Source organism: Elaeis guineensis, chromosome 5 (assembly GCF_000442705.2).
Source record: "Elaeis guineensis isolate ETL-2024a chromosome 5, EG11, whole genome shotgun sequence".
Taxonomy (NCBI): Eukaryota; Viridiplantae; Streptophyta; class Magnoliopsida; order Arecales; family Arecaceae; genus Elaeis; species Elaeis guineensis.
In genome coordinates, this window is record NC_025997.2 from 25,324,274 (window position 1) to 25,338,633 (window position 14,360).

At 39.9% G+C, this 14,360-nt stretch overlaps 1 protein-coding gene across 1 annotated transcript in view; it reads left to right on the forward strand.

The window, feature by feature from the left end:
• The first annotated feature begins 999 nt into the window (after positions 1–999).
• Positions 1,000–14,360, forward strand: part of LOC105045199 (beta-glucosidase 22) — a 46,896-nt gene continuing 33,535 nt past the window's right edge. Inside the window, exons 1-3 of the mRNA XM_073257774.1 lie at positions 1,000–1,338; positions 1,511–1,574; positions 3,199–3,251. Of these exons, the coding sequence (XP_073113875.1) occupies positions 1,015–1,338; positions 1,511–1,574; positions 3,199–3,251 (441 nt within the window). The 5' untranslated portion in view covers positions 1,000–1,014. The remainder of the gene's footprint in view (positions 1,339–1,510; positions 1,575–3,198; positions 3,252–14,360) is intronic.

Consider the following 14,360-nt stretch of genomic DNA (forward strand, 5'->3'; position numbering starts at 1 on the left):
AAAGCTCAAATTTAAAATTTGGCTCGGGATAGACTGAGTTTTAATATCCCATACTCCAATTTGACTTGATAAAAAATAGATAAAAATCGAGATCAACTTGATTCGAATATCAACCGAGCATATTCGAATTGGAGTTCGAACTCAAAATCGACTCTTAATATATTAACATAATATATAATATAAATAAAAATAATATTATTAAAAATATATATAAATTCGAATAGATTCGTGAAGTTTTAAATCGACTATCTTACTATTCAAGCTTAACTAAAAAAATTATTCGAATTATATGAGCTTGATAATAACTGAGTTGAATTAAGCTTCGATGTGAGTTGCATTCGAATAGCTCACAGACGGCTTGAACAGTTTGCATCCATATCGCTGATATAATAAAATTCATTCATGCACCATTGGGGAACTGTAGTAGTGATCGGAGCTGCAGTACAATGGATGACCTCTAGAATTTTTTTTTAAAAAAAAACTTATATTTAGACATGTATCCTTACATTAAAAATTAGATTTTATTCTAGTATAGATCTGTTGTGACAAAGAAAAGAAAAAAAGATTATTAAACTAAAATCTTACTAACTAATATCACTCTGAACTCTAGCTTAAAGAATGCATTCATGCTCAGTATCTTATCACTAGGATGTGGCAGGAGGAGCAGCAGCGGAGGGCGTTGAGGCCCCCACCGAAATGGAAGGGATGGCGTCGTTTTGGATTTTAAGAGAGAAGCATTATTAAAAAAAAAAAAAAAAAAAAAGAAAGATCTGAAAAATATTTTCGTCTTTCTATATTATATAAATGATTTGATAGATACTGTGAAAATTTATATCGCGTGCAATCAAAAACTTTTTAAAAAATTGTTGGATGTAAGTATAATAAAGAAAAATTTTAAAGAGCGACTTCTATAATTCACTTAAAAAAAAGGGTGCAGCCAATTCAGCTTGCCATATCAGTTAATGGCAGCCAACTCGCGTTGACACATCAGCTGTCCCACAAAATAAGTCCCAAATGCGGGTAAGAAAAGCAAACGCTTTCAGAGCCACAGCTTGGCTCTTATCTTCTTATGCCCACGGAACGTCGGTGGGCGCCTTGTCTGGGTTCCACTTCAGGTCTCTTCGTACGCAAAAAAAAGCTTTGCTTGGGTTCAACTTCCGATCTCTCGGTACGTATCCGTCTCCTTCTATGGTGGAAATGAGGGTGGTGAACTCTGTGCTGCTACTGCTCCTTGCAAGTAGAGTGGCAGGGAGGTGGGATGACACCAGCAGCCCACTGTCCAGTAGAGATGACTTCCCAACGGACTTCGTCTTTGGTGCAGGGACCTCAGCGTATCAGGCATTTTTTTTTTCTATTTTATAATAAATTTCCATCTATTTTTGAATTCTTTCACATAGATATGAAGTTTATTGCATTGTTATTTCAATCAAGGTTTAAGGAACTAAAAAGAATAGGCTGGATAATAAGTAAGGATCCATTTTAGTTTTATGTACTTATGGGCTAAGTGCAGGTGGAAGGAGCAGCAGCTGAGGATGGGAGGACCCCTAGCATCTGGGACACCTATGCTCATGCTGGTTTGTTCATTGTTTTCTCACCATTATTTTAGGATTATTCTTTTGCGGCAAATGCTAGTTTTCACCCTTCTCTGAGAGCGCACTGTAGCAAGCACCCTCTCTGGCTGATAAGTGGGTCACGAGCCTCGTGAAGGACCCTGATGTTTGTGGGGGTAGATATTCTCAAAATAATAAGAATAGTGATGCAGATAGGAATAGGTGTACATGGCCCAGATATTCTCCAAATAATAAGAAAATAAAGACTTGTTTTATCTCACCAACAGCCAACTGTCGTGGTGGTTGGCTGGCTAATGGTTTTTCTGAATGGGCGTACATCTCTTCAATATATATATATATATATATATTATTATTTTTTATCATATATCAAGAAAAGTGATAGCGCTATACATTTTGAAGCCATTCTATTTCCAAAGATGGTGATCTCTTCAAAAAATATATATATATTTTTTTATTATTTTCATTGTTTCCTAAGGGCTTATCATATATCAAGAAAAGTGACAGTGCTAAACATTTTGAAGCCATTCTATTTTCAAGCTTCCTATTTTTCTTCTCCTTTTGCTCTAATAGCCGGCACTCAACAACTAAGCAATCTGTTTATTACACAATGTGTTGCAAGATGCAAATGTTTTTTCGAAATGACATAATATGTGCTATTTATTTCTTTTGATAAATAATCAGCATGTTAGATCAACATCTGATTTTTCTAATTTGTATAAAGATGAAAATATAATAGTAATAATTGAATTTAGATGCAAAATAGGTCTAAGATTGCTTTTACATGATAAATGTATTATTTATTTTTAAAAATACTTATATGTGTTATCATTAAGCCCCTTATTTCAATATTTCATATGCATAAGAGCCTCCTTTAGAAAACTTAGTTGCACTATTCTAGATGTAGCTTAAATAGAGCACCCCCATCTGTTCACAAGTTTTCTAACATGTGTGTGTTATTTGATGCTCTAAACTGCGAGAAATTATATATTTTTTCCTGAATACATTTGATGTTCAGCAACTACATAGCAAGACTTTTTTTTTGAAGGGCAATATTTATAGTTCTATCATGCAAGACTTAATTGTTTGTGCATTTATCTTTTAATACTCCGTGAGATACTAACATTTGGTACATGAATATGCATGACCATCATGCCTTGCTATAGTTACTTGAAGCTTGATGAACACCCATTTGCCAACTATTCCTATTTAGAGTCCTTCTAATGTTATTTCAAAGCATTCTGAATCCTTTTTAGCTACTTCCATTCATGTTATGTTAGGTTGCTTCTTTTTTGTTATTGAGATCTCCATCATTTATGAGCACAAATTCTTCCTCAGTTCTTCATCACTTCATCTATCTTTGATTGGTGCAACTCCTAAAACTTTTCTAATATATTGATTTATGCCTATATAATTTTTTATTGGTTTAATTATTACATACCTATCTCAACATTCTCAATTCTTTTACATTCAACATTTGCCTAAAATTTTGAGTACAGAGGCCAATGTATAAATTTTTTCCTCAATTTGCTAAGGTGTGGGTTTGTCACATAATATGCATGTTAAATCTGTACTATATATGATAAAATGTGCGTTCTTTAATCAATTTGATGATTTGTTTGGATTTTAGGTTATGTTCAAGGCACGGGAGATATAGCATCTGATGAGTACCATAAATACAAGGTATCCTTTTTCTGTTTACTTGAGAAATGTATGGCAGCGACATCACCACTAGAGTTCAAACTCTAGAATTCTCCCAAGTGGAGGGGTGCCAACCAGCTGAGCCAAGGCTGGTTGGCTAGGTATACGTTTATTTTCGTACATGGAAACTGAAGTATCTTATTTTTCATTTTCTACCAACATTACAATGTCAAAGACAAAACCATTTTACATATGAACATGTTTTGTCTATCATCATTGCAGTCTTAGGCTAGGTAGCAGATCTTGAAACTTGAATGCAGTAAAGATGCAACAATGGAACTAAATAAGCATTGTGACTGCAAAATATGAGAGAGGAGAACTCTTAAAGTTTTTTTAAAAATAGAATATACACTAGAAGAAACATGTACATTTTTTCTGATTATGGACGAAACAACAGAAGAATCGAGCACTTATTTTTCAAGCTTCCAAGATAGAGGAAGGTCTTAGAGGAAATAAAAGTAAGGATTGGAAAAACCATAAACTCTCTTCAAGAATGTTACTAGACTTTGTTAGATTTGACAATGAACGGAGGGGAACTAAGGATAAAAGCCAGTTATTGGCTATGGCTTTGGATTTAGGGAGATAGGAATTTGATAGGGTTTAAAGGAAAGGTAAAAGATGTTAAAGAAGTGGCTTATCATAAGTGCACTACAAGCAATTGAATTCTTATCAACAGTAGGAGCAAATTTTGCGAGCATAAAAACAGTAGGAGCAAATATGTCTGGAAGGAATAAAGATGAACCATGTGTGTGTATATGTGCGCATGCATGCGTGTGTATATGGAGCAGATTTGGATAAGGTCGGTATATCGAATTTAGGCTCGGATCCAATCAGATCAAAATTGGATAATGAGGATCCTACATCGATGATCTAAACCGTTGAATATAATCTATTACCTCAAAGCTACTTGTATACCAAAAATTATATAATTTAAAGATCTGTAGCCTATACATCAAGTGATTAAAAATATATCTAACTTAATTTTATTTAGGCTATCCAATTTTTGACTACGTGATGCATAGACTAGGGGTCTCTAAATCATATGATTTTTTATATACAAATAGTTTTAAGATATTAGATCATATTTAACAGTTTAGATCATTGATATAAAACTCATATTATAAAATTTTGAACTAACCAAATCGGAGTCCAAATCTGATCGACCTGATTATAGCCTGGCGCTCTATATACATATATTGTTAGGGAGTAATCTATTATTCAGGCTGAAGACATGAATCAGGTATATGATGAAGCTTATAGGACCAATACCACAACATTGTTGGAGATGTATGTCCGATCCTGAAGGTAGATATGTCTCTCCAAACCCTAGAGGACTCTAAAGGAGGTCATTCAGTACCTAGCTTTGGACATCTCCGATCCTAACTTCGACCCCTGATGATCCTTACACTCGGCGATCTTCCCAATCAGAACACCAGAGTCCGCCTGATCCTAACTTCAGCTGATGACCATGTCTCCACCAACCAACCCCAGTCCCCGCAGTAGGCTAACATCCAAATGGCCCGATTTTAGACCTTGGTAGCAGATATGCTTCAGACTCATCGATCCTTATCCCAGCGAATACAATTGACTCCGACTAACGTCATTCGGTGCCTACATGCATCGGACCACTGTGAAGCCTTCTTAACTGAAGCCAACTCGATCCCATATCGGCACCATCATTTCAAATTCAAAAGTACCTGCGGCACTACAACTGGCTCCGAAATAGATAAGGCATGCATAACCACCCAGTCCTGAAGATTCTGACTGAAAATCTTGCCATATCGTGCCCAAATCGGCCATGCAATCTATCCAAAATGACTTTTCAGCCATCACCTACAAAAATGGCCTCCAAGGGATCCCGAAGGTATGCACGCACAATCTCTCTTAGCACTCATTCTCTTCTATTTTTCTGAAATCTAATTTGAGTGTCGGAGGGTCTCTGTCAGAGTCAACTCTGGCTAAAACTTTCTTTACAGATTACTTTTCTAGAAGGATGTGCCCCCACTCCAGCTACTCTGATCGAGTTTTGAATTTCTAACGGTAACAGATTAACGCTAGAGGAAGGGTCCTAACTCAATTTTGAGAAGGAGTAAGAGATCAAGAACATAGCCCCATATAGAACATCTTTTCAGTGATTCAACACCACCACCTCTTGAGCGACGGAGAATACGGCCAACCCCTAGGCCCAAATGCAACCTAAGGAGGTTCTTCCACCACCTCCACCACTGGTGGTGGCCATGAGTGTGGAACAGTTCAACCTGCTATTCTAGCAGGTGTAGACCCGACCACCACCAACTAGGCGATGCAGTAACTCCATGCTGCACCAGTGGCGGCAACACCGATACAGCAGATCAACACTACACCAATGACAGTAGCAACGTAGCCAACCAACACTGCACTGGTGGTGGAGCCACAACCAGCCAACCTTGTATAGCAATCTGCACCACCATCGCAGAAGCAACTATAGATCCCTCCACAGAGCCTTGAGTGGGGAAGGCAGACTCGCCATAGCCAACCTCGAAACCCAGAGCGAAAAAGGTGGCAGCCTCCGAGTCCCTATTCCAGGTAGGATTCGACTCCTAGCTGGAGATCTCCTTCACAGCGCTCGGATTGCACTGCTCGAGATCCGGATATCAACCGCAAACTTTGAAAGATGAATGAGCAGATTGAGGTGCTTTGCAACCAGGCTCTAGTGTGGGATAATGAATTCTACATCGATCTGTACTTCAACACCCAGATCATGCTAACCAACTTCAAGATGCCGCAGTTGGAGAATTACCATGAGATTATTGATTCCATGGACCATCTGGAGAGTTTCAAGGCCCTGATTCACTTTCATTGGGCTATCGATGCTGCCTTCTGTCGAGCCTTCCCATCTACTTTAAAGGGCATGGCTAGGCACTGGTATGCAAGTCTGAAGCTGTAGATCGATGAAGAACTCTACTTATATCTAGCGATTTTGCTAGCTGCCATAAGTGTGGTATTGGTTCGTGAGCATGATAAAATTCAAAAATCGATTTATTATGTCAGTCGAGTTTTGCATGATGCTGAGACCAAATATACCAGACTGGAGAAGCTGATCTTTACCCTCATCATTGCAGCCCAAAGACTCTGGCCCTACTTTCAAGTACATCCCATTGTAGTGCTAATTGATCAACCACTCAAGGTAGTCTTATATTGATCCGATACTTCTAGATGACTGACAAAATAGGCGATTGAACTTGCAGAATTCAAGGTAAAGTTTCAAACTCGGCTCTCTATTAAAGCTCAAATTTTGGCAGACTTCATTGTAGAATGCACTATCCCAGATATTCCAAAAATGCCAGAGCCAACCCAAGAAGAAGATACATCGACGTAATAGAGTTCATCAGGAGAACCAGATGACTCTTGGGTAGTACATATGGATGGATCGGGAGCAGACCTGTTACTTCTTGAGCCCGAAGGATTGGTTGTAGAATATGTCTTGAGGTTTGACTTTTCAGCCACTAATAATGAAGCTAAATACGAAGCTCTCTTTGCCGGACTAAGAATTGCAAAAGAGCTTAGGGTGCGAAAGTTTAGAATCTGCACCAATTCACAACTTGTGGCAGCACAAGTAAAGGAAGATCGACTTTGAGGCCAGGGAGGAGAATATGAAGAAGTATCCCCAGAAGATAAAAGACCTAACTTTAGTATTTGCTAACTTCGACATTCAGCAGGTACCTCGGTCCGAGAATTCAAGGGCCGACCTATTATCCAAATTGACAACATTGGCTCCAAAAGACTTTCCCCAGAAGTCATTTTTTGAGGTTCTGATTCTGAAGAAGCCCAGCACTGAAGAACTTATCCCAATCTTGTAGATCAACAACAAACCTTATTGGATAGACCTCTTCATCAGCTTCCTACGAGATGGAGTGCTACTTACAGATTCTAAAGAGGCTTGGAAGATTAAGCATCAAGCTCCCTGTTATATTTTTTACAAAGACAAGCTTTATAAAAGATCCTTCTCCCTCCCACTTCTAAAATGCTTTCGTCCTTCCGAAGCCAAGTACACTCTTCAAGAGGTGCACAAAAGGATATGTAGAAACCATCTGGATGGCAAGTAACTAGTCTATAAAATATTTCGACAAAGGTACTATTGGCCCATAATGCAGGATGATGCAACTGACTTTGCCAAGCGCTGTGACCATGTCAATGGAACGTCAATATCCAGCGTCAACCGACTATTCCGCTAGTCTCGATAGCTGCTCCTTGGCCAGTTTCATAGTGGGGGATAGATATTCTAAGCCCCTTTCCATCAGCATTGGATCAGAGAAAATTCTTACTCGTGACCATCGACTACTTCACCAAGTAGATAGAAGTTGAGCCTCTAGCCAACATTACCGAAGCCAAAGTGACAAACTTTGTCTGAAAGTTCATTATTTGCAGATTCGATCTTCCGTAGGTGCTGATCACCAACAACAAACATCAGTTCTCGAACTTCAAATTCATCGAGTTTTGTCAAAGCTATGACATTCTCTAATACTTCACTTCATGGGACACCTGCAGGCTAATGGTGAGGCTAAGGTAACTACTGTACCCTTTTGCAGGGACTGAAGGCAAGGATTGGTCGAGCTAGAGGAGCATGGGTGGATGAGTTACATAGCATGCTCTGGGCTTACCAAACCACTTAAAAGACACCCACGGGAGAGACACCCTTCAACTTCTCCTTCAGACTAGAAATCATCATTCCTGTAGAAATCAGACTCTCTTCATATCGAATCGAGAGCTACGATGACAAAGTAATGCAGAGCAGCTTCATACCAACCTAGATCTACTCGAAGGAGTTCATGAAAAAGCATGAGTGCGGATGGCAGCTTATCCGCAAAAAGTGATACGATATTACAATTCCTACATTTGGAACAAAGAGTTCAAAGCCAGCGATCTGGTCCTACATTGAGTCGAAGTCTCCCAACCAATAGAATGTGAAAAATTAACTCTGAAGTGGAAAGGCCCCTACCATGTGGACGAAGTCATTAGATCGAAAATCTATCACCTCATGCAACTGGATGGAACGTCTTCTTAACCATAGAACTCAGAGAACCTCCGAATATACTATCAATGATGTAACTTGATAATCAACTAATAAAATGATTCTTTTTCAAAAATATTATTGTCTCTTGCAATCGATAAGCTGAAGGCCTCGATGGGTAAGAAGTGAGAGCTAACCAATAAGGACCTCCGAAGGCCGCTCACTTTTCAGCGAGTCAATGCCAATAAAAATCTTAACCATGCAAGAAGCGAGGGCTAACCTAAAAAGATCCTCGAAATCCATCGATCCAAGACATCAACAACGAAAATGTTGATGACTAAGAAGTGGAGGCCAATCTACAGGGACCCCCGAAGGCCACTCACTTTTTAACGAGCCAGCATCTGTGAAGATTTTAGTCGTACGAGAAGTGATGGCTAACTTATAAGGATCCCCAGTGTTCGCTGATCCAATCGTGTCGTTCCAACCTACATGAGTAGAAGATCTCAATAACTAAGAAGTGGGGGCTAATCTACAAGGACCTCTGAACGCCGCTCATTTTTCAGCAAGCCAGCACCCATGAGGATCTTAATCATACGAGAAGTGAAGTCTAACCTAAAAGGACTTTTGAAAGACTAACCTATAAAGATCTTCAGCTCATCAACTTCGATAACAAATAAGGACTAACCCATAAGAATCCTCAGCCTACCGACTTTGAAAACATGCGAAGCACAATCTAAAAGAATCTTCGGAAAGCTAACCTCCAAGGACTCTCAAAATGAAGGCTACGATCTAACCACAAGTTTCTCCATGAAATTTTCCAACATAAAGATCATACACAACAAACTCTAAACTATGCAAACACAAAGTCAACAAAGCATTAAAGTATAGGTGAAACAAAGACTTCAAGTTCATTTTATTGATAAGCTTGTTACAGAAGCTACAAAATAGATATTTACAAAAAAAAAAATAAAAAATACATCAATCATTGGGATGGCCTATAGAGGTGGGCATCGGGCCTATAGAGGTGGGCATCGCGCATGGGTCAGCCCGACCCGGCACAAATTAGACTGTGCCTGGCACAACCCGTCAAGTACTGTAGCGGGCTGTGCTAAGGCAAGGCTCAATACTAGGGGCCGGGCTGGGTTGGGGGTTTGGTGGCCCACGGCCCAAGCCCGACAGGCACGTGCCCAGGCCCAACATGACCCGCATGCCAGCCCATATGGGTCGTGCCTTGGCATGGCCCATTTGGCACAAGATGTTTTTAAAGTTTATATTTTAAAAAATATTTTTTATAAAATAAAACAGGTTGAGGACTTGGGAGATAAATAAAAAAATAGGAGATATTAATTTTTTTTTTGTAAAAGTAAAAATCACTTTGCAATGGTGGAAGATTTGACATGGACCCCTACAGTTTATTAATATAAATCAAAATGTACAAAAGAGGAAGAGGGGCTAGGCCTAATCTTCAAAATACAATGAGAAAAAGAGAAAAAATAGAGGTATCTCACCTCAACAAATAAAAAATACAAATATATAATTTTAAAAAATTAAGAATTAAAAATAAATCTTACTAATTATATATGCTATTTGTGTCATCCTCATCATCAGATCCATTATCATGTCCTTCTCTATCCTGAAGTCTCACCTCCGCATCTAGTCAATATTTGAAGCAGAGCAGCATCTCAACTATCTCGCTCGTCATCTTGCTCCTCTTTTCATCTAAAACGCACTAACCTATACTAAAAGCTGATTTCGATGCTACTGTAGATATTTGTACAGCTAAAATATCATGTGTAATTGCAGGCATAATAAGGTATTGATTTTTTATACTTTTCCACCAGGCCAAGAGGTCTCAGGTTTCAATATTTGACCTGTTTAATAAATAGGCCTAGTTCAGATTTGGATATTTTTGACCCGATCTATTTATGATCTGACCCGACCCGATTGCCACCCCTGCCGCTAGGCCTCAGGCCTAGGGCCGTGCCAGGCCAGGATCTGATGCAATCGGGCCATGCCCGGCATGGCCTACTTGGTCGTGGCTCGATGGGCATTGCCTGAGTCGTGCCAGGCACGACATAGTGCTCAAGTCTAATGGCCTACCTTCAGCTGATGAAGCTTTGGCGCCCGATCTTCCTTTAATCACTAAACTCGATGGTTCTCTAGCTGTAGTGCCCCCAAGACTGGCACATCCATTATCTCTGAGGGTATTAAGGTGGGAGTTGACTTTGGAAAAAAAATCATCTGACTAAGTTCCTGCACACTTCGAAGCCGTCATCCATGGCCATGGCCAATACCTCCATGATTTCAAGAATTACATTGCTTTAAGTCATGGCAAGCTGGTCCTCTAACTGCCTAACAGTCGCTTCGGCATGGTTGGTTGCCATCATACTCTCAGCAAGCTTGATACGGAGTTCGGCCATCATGGGCTTATCTTTACTCAAAGTTTCTGAGAGATCAATGATAGTCCTCCGAGCCGAACGAAGATTACTTTGAAGTTGGCCAATCTGGGCAGCTAAATCTGGTTTGGCTTCATTAGCGATTTTGCCCAATGCTATAGTATACTTCAATCCTACTATTTCATCTTGGATCTTATGCAATTGTTCATTACAAATAACTATCATCGCCACCATCTTCCGGTTATTATTCCCCACAGATTTTGCTAATTTATCGCACTCCTTGGTCAACCTGCACTTTTCAATGGAATGTTCTTTATTCATCTGCTTCAGACATTTCCTCAAGCATTCAACTTTCATCGAAGTCTCCTTGTTATTCTTCTTCACTTTTTTGAGCTTTTTCTTTGCTTTGATAGCATCTCATTGGGCCCGATACAAGTCTTCTTCAAGGTTCTCGATCTGAGTCCTCAAAGACAAGGCAATTGGCAGACACTTAGCACGATATTGAGTAAACACATGATCACAACAGTTACACTAAACAACTAAGATAAACATCACAAGCAAACACAAATCGAAGAACATGGGTAAAAATTATTTTTTCATTGATATCAAAACTTTTTATTACATTGATAGAAAAATAAAAAAATATAAATTCAAATATTTTTGACCTCGATATGAGCATCGACGGAGGCACTCGAGACAATCATAGCTGACTGCTCCAACTCTATTGACAGCAACAGAGCTGGTGCAACTTTGGAGGCAACGGATGCTGGTGCAACCTCCGACATGGGAGCAGCTTCGAAGGATCCATCGATGGCCTCAACAAATAGAGGAGCCTCACTTCCTGCAGCTCCTCCTTCTCCTGAGGCTCCTCGCTCTTCTCCTTTGACTTCTCCCTCTTCTTATTCTTCTTCTTCATCCAAGAAGCTCAGATCTATCTTCAGAAAGTGCACAGCCATCCTCCAATGGCAGATGTCTCTTCCGGTGTGGAAGATGATATGTCTTAAATTTACCGCAAGCGCACGGTGTGCAATGTAGCACGACCAGCGAGTACGGGTCGATCCCACAGAGACTTGGTTTAAAAATAATTTTCAAATCTATGCTCAAGCGAGCTTTAACGAAAATCAAAAATCGAAAGTTGTTTGCTAAAGACAATAAGATTAAGGATCTAGGGTTTTTGAATCCACTAGATCTAGATTAGAAAATTCTACCTAGAATTTTTCTTATTGATCCTAACGACTACTCCTCTTGTCTTTCCCAAGCATAGATTATGAAGGGACTAGGTCCAACGATAACCCATCAAGATTCTTTACAGGGGAGTAGTAACTAGGATCCCTTAGGATTTTTTCCTCCTATGCACTGAATCAAGCATGAACTATGAAGGGACTCTGACCCAACTGTAGTTCATCAAAAATTCTTGGCAAAAGAGGAAGAAAAAGAAACCCTAAGAAAAAGAAAGAACCCTATGTAAAACTCCTACTCATGATCTAGCTTCATCGCAAATCCTAGAAGGAATGCTTAGCTAGACATGATCTAAATCTACTTGCAAAATTTAAATGCAGAAAAATAAACTATCCTAATTTCATAAATAAAACTATCATAATTGCATAAATTTAAACTGCATAATTTAAAACTATCCTAATTGCATAAAATTAAATTGCATAAATTAAACTATCCTAATTACAAGAAAAATAAATTGCATAATGTAAAGAGATAAAATTGCATAAAAATAAGATTTTATATAAAAAAAAAATTATTACAAAAACTTCAAAGCTCGAGGCTTGAGAAGAAAGCTAAAAACCCCATTATCTAGGGTTACAAGCTTGATCGGAAGGAAAGAATCCCTTAAAACAAGGGCCTTTGGGGACTTTTTATAGGCATTTGGGGGTTATAAGATTTTCAAAACTTTAGATGTGGGACTAAAAGATTTTAGAGGGCTGTTAGGGGAGTTTAGGGGCTCAAATCTCATTCAAAAAGTACTTAAATCCATCAATAAACCTTAGAAATTGTTTCAGCCGTCCGATCTTCATCTAAAGGACCCAATTCATCTAATAAATCAAGCCGGAAACGATTCTGGGCCGTCGGATCACGATCTGGGTGAAGCGCTGCCGTTGGATTGCGCTGCAGAGATGGGATCAGGTCGGATGCGTCGCGGACCGTCCGATCAAGGCGCTGGAAGATTTCGTCCGTTGGATCGCGCTGCAGAAGGATCCCGTGTTGTCCTAGTGTTTATTGATTCTTGCAATTGCCTTGATTACGGTTGGATCTTGATCGGCTACGATGGTGGCCGTCCGATGGTGCAAAAATATGGAGCGTTGGATCTTGATCAGAGAAGATCAGACCATCGAGTGATGTGAAGTTATCAGGTTGCCCTTCGGACCTTTTTCTCTCTCCTCATGAGCCCTGGACCACACGCGTGGATCGGGCTCGCGATGCGTTGCGGTGAGCCGAGACTCGCTGATTGGCTGGTTTATGGTGCGCCGATGGGTCCATGGTCCAAGCACCTGTTGCTGTGGACCAGGCGGCTAATCAGATCACCAAATCAGTTGATTTTTGACCAATTTTGACCTGATTTGACTCGGGTTTGACCCAATTGAGTCTTCTTTCTTCATTATTTAATTCCTGGGTCAATTTAACTCCGTTTTGCGTAAAATTTACGCTGTTAGAATCCTCTTTCCTTGTTCTTTCTATTGATGACCTCTTCTTCTGCAAAATATAATAACAAGTATCAATTTCCTAATAAAGTTAGATAATTTAGATATTAATTGATACTTTTTATGTCAATTTGTGACATAAATCAGAAGGCCTCCCGTCCGAAGTCAACCTTTTCTTAAGAGAACTCCTCAGACATGCAGAAAGCTTCAACCACCATGCACCCAGCTTCGATAGCCTGATCCTCTACCTTTTTTTCCACTTCAGTGACTCTGGCTTGCGCCTCCTGCCACTTCTCTTTTTTCGAAGCCAGCTTGACTTCAACCTCCACCTTCGAAGCTACGGCCCCCTTCAACGCCTTCTTCGGATAGGCAACTTCAGCTTCAGCAACCTCTGCCTTGGATTGAACTTCGACAGCAGTAGCATTTGCCTTGATGTCAGAGTCTTCGACCACCTTGAGCTTTTTATGTATTGCGATCAATTGTCTCTGTCCCTTAATCTATTAATGAGGGCAGCGGCATAGTGACCCATCTACATCTAGAGAGCAAGAAGTCAGTAAAAAAAAAGAGAAAGAGAAAAGAGTAAGGAAGGAAGAACTCACCAAAACAAAGGAGATTACCATCCGCTTCTGTTGCCGGACGAAGCTCTCCCCCTTAATCTTGTCCAGCCTGATGTCAAAAAGCATCCTCTAGAAGATATTGTTGGCGGTCTTTCAATCGTCGAAGATATCACCAATGGATGGTGAAGTAGAACCGTGCCTTCATTCCCCAGGCACTCCAATAGAGTCTGGCCCCGTTTTGGTTGGATCGGTCTAGGGGGTGGAGAGTGCAATAGGCTTCGGAGGGTGAGACTGGATCGGTGTGATTGATATTACCTCAGCCTGAGCAGTTGCTAGGGGGGCACTTTCTTCTGCCCCTTATTCAAAGTCTTCCACTTTTTTTGGGCTTTGGTGGTGGCCAAAGAGGATGCCTTTCTCTACAAACCCTTCTTCAGCTTTTTCAGCTCCTCATACTTCTTTTTCACAATTCAAGAAAGTTAGCATCTGTAAAAAGAAAA